The 7,905-nt window shown below is 41.4% G+C and overlaps 1 protein-coding gene and 1 pseudogene across 1 annotated transcript in view; both read left to right on the top strand.

Annotated features, from left to right (window-relative positions):
- CREBBP (CREB binding protein) overlaps positions 1-7,905 on the top strand; it is a 163,695-nt gene that overhangs the window by 25,529 nt on the left and 130,261 nt on the right. Inside the window, 1 exon segment of the mRNA XM_014545140.1 lies at positions 4,598-5,307. Within this exon segment, the coding sequence (XP_014400626.1) occupies positions 4,598-5,307 (710 nt within the window).
- On the top strand, positions 1,686-2,868 carry LOC102257328 (annotated as a pseudogene).

The raw sequence follows: 7,905 nt of genomic DNA on the forward strand, positions 1-7,905 counted from the left end.
ACTGGTTAGGGCAAGAGTGAATTTTTAAAGGTAAGACATTTTAAAGTTTTTGTGCAAGATAGAATAAGCTAACCTGTATCTGACACAAAGTGTTTAGTCCAGCATTCATCGTGTAACCCTGGGATACTGTTGTCCCTGTTTTACAGATGAGGGAATTAAGACTCGAGATTAAGTAATTTGTCCAAGGACCCGGGGGTAATTGATTCGGCCAGGATTTAAACTCATATGTTCTAATTCCAAGTGTTCTTTTTCCGATTTCTACGCTGGAATAGGGTGCCTGATGCTGACACTGCCATGTTTACTAACTCTTCTTTTGGGTGTACCTGCTGCTGTTCTGGCCTGGACACTCTTTCCTAGGAACACCGCTTCAGGGTACTTGGAAGAGCCAGTCAGGGGAACTTTAGGCACCAGCTGTTCATCTCCTCCTTGAAAATAGGAAGAAAACCCAATCTTTGTTGTAATGGCTCCTGCTTTCTGGTTTAGATGAAGTTTCATTTTCATGTTCTTAGATGGAGCATTGCATTAAAAAAAAAAAGAGTACTAAGTTAAAATGTGTGTGCGTGTGGGCAAAACCTGGAAGGCAACAAGCAAAAATGTTATGTTGGAGGCTTGTTTGTTTTTACTTATTTCATGTGCTTTTTGTATCTGGAGACACTTGTGAATCTCCAGATTCAGGACAACACAATAGCATAAAAGCTATGAAATGGAAGCCACAAAATCATGTTGAGACACAGAAGCAGGGTAATGACCAGCAGCAAGGCCTAGTCAGTGGTTCTTTCTCAGAGCTGTCTGCTGTCTCCAGGATCAACTCCTGTTGTCCTGTAACCATGAGGAATCAACCCCAAATTGAGGGACATTCTATAAAATAGCTGGCTTGTACTCTTTAAAAATGTCAGCTATGAAAGACAGTCTGAGAAACCTTTCTATATGAAAAGAGAAGAAAAAGACATGATAACTAAGTGCACTAGGATCCTGAATTGGGTCTTGGATTAGGAAAGTAAATGTGATGAAGGGCATTATTGGGATAACTGGCCAAATCTGAGTAAGGGCGATCAATACATTAAGTGCTGTATCAATGTTAAATTTCCTGAAGTTGATAAATGTACTATGTTTATGTAAAAGGGTGTTCTTAGGAGATGCAGAATCAAGTACTTGGGAGGAAAGGATCATACTGTCTGCAGCTTACTCTCACGGGTTCTGCAAAAACTGTGTGTGTGTGTGTGTGTGCGCGTGTGTGCGCGTGTGCGTGTGTGCGTGCGTGTGTGTGTGTGTGTACACACATTACCCAGGTCTAATTCCTTACAGCCAGGCAGGAAGAAATACATGTGTGGTGTAGAGATGGTTTTACTAGGCATGTATGTACAGAGAACTGTAGAGCCTGAAAAGAGACACCTGGTCAGTTTTGCAGGGGTAGCCTAAAAAAAGTCTTCATAGTCACTTAGACTAATCCTAGTGAGGGTTTGGGGGTGAGGTTTTCTAGTGAGGAGCGCATTTAGAAGAAAGATTGCTCATGCATGTGAGAGCTCATTGTGTTATTATGGCTGAAAGGGCTGAGACATGGGCAGGGGCCATGTTCTGATGGCCTTGTACATCTTATGAAGGAGTTTGAGTTACGTCCATAGACATGATGGAGATAATCAAGATGCCTTCAGCTGCGAGGTAATATTAAACTCCAGCTAGAACGACTTAAATGATAGGAAATGTATTTTCTCACGTAACAAGAAGTGTGGCTCTTTCCTGACCTGGTGGGGCAGAAGGCGCCATCATGGGAGTCAACATCTGCCACAACAAAGACCGAAAGGTTCAGTGCGAGGAACCCCCCAAGAGCCAGGACATCTACCTAAGGCTGTTGGTCAAGCTATACAGGTTTCTGGCCAGTTTCACACCAACTCCACCTTCAAGTGGTGCTGAAGAGGTTGTTCATGAGTTGTACCAACCGGACTCCTCTGTCCCTTTCCCAGATGGTCCGGAATATGAAGCTTCCTGGCCAGGAGGGCAAAACCACAGTGGATGTAGGGACTAAAACCTGTGACGTGTGTGTTCAGGAGGTGTCCAGACTGGAGGTGTATGCACTTCGAGTGAGCAGCTGCTCCTAGAGCCACATCCTCAAGGCTGGGGGCAAGATCCTCACCTTTGACCAGCTGGCCCTGGACTCCTCCCAAGAGATGTGGTCTTGTCTTCCTTCTGGTTCTTGCAAGGGCCTCAGAGTGTACAGGCATTTTGGCAAGGCCCCAGGAGTCCCTCACAGCCACACCAAACCCTACGTACAATGCAAGGGCCGGAAGTTTGAACACGCAAGAGGCTGACGGGCTAGCCATGGGTACAGAAAATGAACCCCAGATCCTACCTTGTTATTAAAAAGATTCTGGATGCTGGGGGAGGGAGGTCATGAAGATAGGGAAGTTCCAGGGTTAGATAATTCAGCTCAGAGATGGCTTTATGAACCCAGGTGTTTGCATTTTTTTTGCTGCAGCCATCCTTAGTGTGTGAATGGCGTCTCTGCTCCTGGTTGAAGAGAGTTGCCACAGTTCCGTAATGAAATCTAGTGAAAGGGGAATCTCTTTCTGAGCATCCCTTATTATTATTAGAAAGGAAAGCCTTTTCCAGAATTGTCTTGGCCAACTTGCCTTTAAGTCCCTTAGCCAGGATTGTGTCACCTGCAAGGAGAAGATGATTGTGGCGTTTGGCTTCTCCAGTGGCTCTCCCTCCTGTGGCTAAAAGGTGTTACCCTTCCTGAGAAGAACCTCTGAGGAGCTAGCCAAAAGAGGTTGTTGTGTAAGCAGCCTCCAGGGTCTGTCACCATTGAGAAAAAAAATTTCTCTAAGTGAATGGTGGAAAGAGGAGTGGCTGCTAAGTTAAAAAAAAAAACAAAAAAAAAACAGCCACATGCACGCATCCCCTTGACCACTTTATCAGGACAACTCTTTATTTCTGGCATATTACTCTCCAGCCACTGCCCATATGCACATACTTTAGTTCTAATCTTACTCTAGGTGTCATTTTGCATACAGTTTCCATTGGTATGTTTTTATACACCATATAAACATTTTTCTACATTTTTATAGTCTTCATTATTCTAATGTATAATGTTTTATCATATTTTATAGCAATTTATTAAGCTTACTTTTGGACAGTAGTAATAATAAAGGCTAATACTTACTGAGCACTTACACATTTATTCATTTAGTCCTCACAACATTTCTTTTTTCTTTTTTTTTTTTTTTACAACATTTCTATTGGGGTATGATGGCCATTTGTTACTCCAGTTTCCAGGTAAGAAAGCTGAGGCTCAGAAAGTCTGAGTAACTTACGTGAGGTCACACAGTTAATTAGCGGGGAGCTAGCAGCAGAGCTGGAGTTCAGATGCAGGCAGTCTGGGTCTATAGCCATCAGGTTAAACTACCTCTGGATATTGTTACCCCTTTTTTGATGTTAATACTATGATGAACATATTTCTACATATCTTGTCCTTGCACATGCATGCATAGCCAGGTTGTGGGTTGAAGAATGCATGGTTGCCCTAACCGGTTTGGCTCAATGGATAGAGCGTCGGCCTGTGGACTCAAGGGTCCCAGGTTCGATTCCGGTCAAGGGCATGTACCTTGGTTGTGGGCACATACCCAGTAGGGAGTGTGCAGGAGGCAGCTGATCGATGTTTCTCTCTCATCGATGTTTCTAACTCTCTATCCCTCTCCCTTCCTCTTAAATAAATAAAATTAAAAAAAAAAAAATTTCTGCAAAAAAAAAAATGCATGGTCAGTGAGGGACTAGAGATGACATATATAGACCACATGTTAGAGAAATGTTACTTTGAGAAAGGGCCAGAAAAAAGGAGTTGCTTTCACTTCTTATGTTCAATTACCAGGAAGGATGATCTATTTTTTTTTACTGTTTAAATCTTTCTTTGTGATACCTGCTTTTGTCCTTTGTGCATTTGGGAGTCAGGGTGCCTCTCATATTAATGTATGATTGACATTAACCCCTTTCATATGATACAGATATTAAGCTCCTGTTTTATTTTCTTAAATTATTTTTGGTTTCTATATATGTATTTATTATTTTCTATAGCTTCAACATTTTGAGGAATCTCATGTTCTGTTAAGGCTAGTTTTTTAAAATATATAACTTACCTTTTAAATATGTAATTACTTTACATATTTAGGTTAGGCTTTACTTTAATTTTCCCAAATTGCTGTTTATCTAATCGAATGCCCAACTGCTTTTTACACAATACAGTCTTAAAAGCATTTTCACCTTATAATTCAGTTTTCTTTTAACTCTCCATTGTTTTCCTCTAATTTGTTTATGTGTTTGTCCCCATAACACATGATTTAATTTTGTTTGAAAATATGATCAAATCTAATAGGGCTAACTCTCTTCTCATCTCTGTTTAACTTTTTCTTTTTCAGAATTTAAAAAAATTTTTCATGTTTTATTTTTCCAAATTAACTTTCAAATCATTTTGACATTACTCTTAAGACATGCTGGTGTTGTGTGTTACATATGCCTCTTTAGGTTAAGCTCATAGTAGCATATGACAGTTGGAGAGCTATTATGGTTACTTAGTTTCTCACTTTCATTTCTGTTTAATTTCTAGATTTTGGACCATTGTTTGACTTGGAAAATGATCTTCCTGATGAGCTGATCCCCAATGGAGAATTAGGCCTTTTAAACAGTGGGAACCTTGTTCCAGATGCTGCTTCCAAACATAAACAACTGTCGGAGCTTCTGCGCGGAGGCAGCGGCTCTAGTATCAACCCAGGAATAGGAAATGTGAGCGCCAGCAGCCCTGTGCAGCAAGGCCTTGGTGGCCAGGCTCAAGGGCAGCCGAACAATGCGAACATGGCCAATCTGGGTACTATGGGCAAGAGCCCTCTGAACCAGGGAGATTCTTCAGCCCCCAGCCTGCCCAAGCAGGCAGCCAGCACCTCTGGGCCCACTCCCCCTGCTTCCCAACCACTGAATCCGCAAGCACAAAAACAAGTGGGACTGGTAACCAGCAGCCCTGCCACAGCGCAGACAGGACCTGGAATCTGCATGAATGCTAACTTTAACCAGACCCACCCAGGCCTCCTCAATAGTAACTCTGGCCATAGTTTATTGAACCAGGCCCAGCAGGGGCAGGCGCAAGTCATGAATGGATCTCTGGGGACTGCTGGCAGAGGAAGGGGAGCTGGAATACCGTACCCTGCTCCAACCATGCAGGGGCCCACAAGCAGCGTTCTGGCTGAGACGTTAACACAGGTTTCGCCACAAATTCCCAGTCACGCGGGACTGAACACAGCACAGGCAGGAGGCATGACCAAGGTAAGTGAGCATCAGTGCTTTGAATGCTTCCTAGTAATTGGTGTCTGTTCCCTCCAAGTAACATGGTAAAATGGGGCCACGTGGAAAGTCTCCTTCAGGCTTTCTTCTGGCCCCTCCTACTTGGAAGAAACAGATTTGGTATCTGGAGTCTTTCCAGGATAAAGATCTCTGCTCCATGTTTTTAAAAGGGGAATTCTTAAAGGAATAAAAAGTTGAATAGCATGCACATCAGGCATTTGAAAACATAGGAAATGTGTTCGAACTGATTGCCAGTTTTCAACCTCTGAAGAAAATGTGTGGAAATAGGACCACATGGTTGAAAGAGGCAACTTCTGCTGAGAATCCGTTTGTATCAGTGAATCTGATAAAGGCTGTTTTACCCAGCTAGCCGAGTTTTTACTCTGTTTACCCTTTCCTTTTTACAACCACTTGATAAAGTGTCTATTGTCACTGTGTCTATTGTACCAACAAAAAAGTTGTGTTCCAAGCTGGTCAGCTACTTGCCATGGTTAACAGGGAAGAGGTACCAGAGCCAGAGGGGCAGTGCAGTCTCTTGGGTACCAGAGGAAATTCAAAGTTCTAGTTCTCAAAGTGGGCTCCCCATCAATATCATCTGGGAGCTAGTTAGAAGTATATAGCTGCTGACTCAGAAACAGAGGGTGGGCCCAGCACTCCAGGCTTTAAGAAGCTTCTATGTTGTTTCGAGGCCTGGGCAAGGTTGAGAGCTCTGCTGTAAGGAAAGGCCTAGGCTGGGGTTTGTAGCTGCCAGCCTTGCAACTGGTGTGTAGAGTAGGAACCAAACTTGGATAATAGGGAAGGCAAATGCCCAGATAGATATGAGAGAACTGGAAAAGATTGAAGTTCACAAGGGAAGAAGAATGCCAGCTAAATCCCAGTGAAGGAACAAATGCCCGTAGGAGCTCTGAGCAATATTTGGTGCAGCAAATTCCAGAATAGAAAAATGGTTTGGGCTGTTCTTTGGATTTGATTAATTCCATATAAAGAAAAGGGAAAAATTAGAATAGAATGCAATTTCCCCACAAGGTTGATTGTGAGCATTAGGTGACAGATATGAAGTCCTGTGACTATCTTAGGTAAGGAGCAGAATTTTTTTTTTTTAAACTTAAGAAACAAAGGTGAAGTAATTCCCAACATCGAAATTGCAGTTATCTCTTTTGAAAATTAGCAAAAGACAATGTGAACTTAAACTTTAGTTATTCCTGGCATTTGAAGAGGGGTCTGTGTATGCACATGCCTTTTAGAGTTGGGCTGAGAAGGGATTTCTGATGGGTTTGGGATTCTTGGATAGATTGATGTTTGTTCTTTCTTAATCCACTCATCATTCCAATCCATACTACCCAGTTTAAAAAAGCTTTTTATTTTGGAGAATTTAAATCATATACAAAAGTAGTCATAGTAGCATAGTGCAGGACTTCTCATTCTTTTTGGTCTTGGATTCCTGAATAATCTTAAAAATTATTGAGGGCCCTAAGGAAATTTCTTTAAAATGTGGATTATATCTGTCAATATTTGCCACACTGGATACTAAAAACAGACTTTTAAAACACAAGTATATATTCCATTAGCCATCAAGCAAGGTGATATCACATGTCACAGAGCCTCTGGAAAACATCTCTGTTCTTATGAGAGAATGAAGGTGAAAAAAACAAAAAATGTCTTAGTATTTCATGAAAACAGTTTTGGGCCTCTGACCATACTTAGCCATTGATAATATGTATTCCTAAAAGTTAGACTTGGCATACCCAAACATAAGTGCCATTCTCACTTGTAAATGCATGAATAGTTTCTTTGAGATGTCAAATGTCCACTAAATATTCAAATGTCTACTAAATATTCAAATTTCCAGTGGTCTCCTTTGTCATAATTTTTTTTTTCAGATTATTTTTCAAAATTTGAATAACCCATATTTCAGTCAATTGATAGGACTGTTAAGATTCTATTAATCTCTAAGAGCCTTACATTTTATTTGTTGAAGAATCTGGTGGTTTTGCTTGTTCTGGGGAGTTTCCTGCAGTCTGGGCTTTGTGATTTCATTTTTGTCACTTAATGTCCCTCTGTTTACCCAGGTTTTTCATTCTGTTTTGGGATTCTTTCCTTTGTACAGAGTGACCTTTCTTTCAAACAATACTTTGGAAGTGTTCACTATGTGGAAAGTAAGTTACATTAGTGTTGTGAGGGTAGTCCTCTCTATTACCTATAGGTATCCCAAAGAGGCCAATGGTGAAGAAAGGGCAGGGACTGTCATTTTTGAAAGATTGTCATGGCCTTTGGATGGGACAAAAGAATTAATAGTGGTGGGCAAATAGTAAGAACAAGAGACAAGTTCATTTTAAACTATTCTCTATAACAGCAGTTCTCAACCTGTGGGTCGCGACCCCTTTGGGGGTCGAATGACCCTTTCACAGGGGTCACCTAAGACCATTGGAAACACATATATAATTACATATTGTTTTTGAGATTAATCACTACGCTTTAATTATGTTCAATTTGTAACAATGAAATTGGGGGTCACCACAACATGAGGAACTGTATTAAAAGGTCGCGGCATTAGGAAGGTTGAGAACCACTGCTCTATAA

This window comes from Myotis brandtii, unplaced genomic scaffold (assembly GCF_000412655.1).
Source record: "Myotis brandtii unplaced genomic scaffold, ASM41265v1 scaffold397, whole genome shotgun sequence".
Classification (NCBI taxonomy): Eukaryota; Metazoa; Chordata; class Mammalia; order Chiroptera; family Vespertilionidae; genus Myotis; species Myotis brandtii.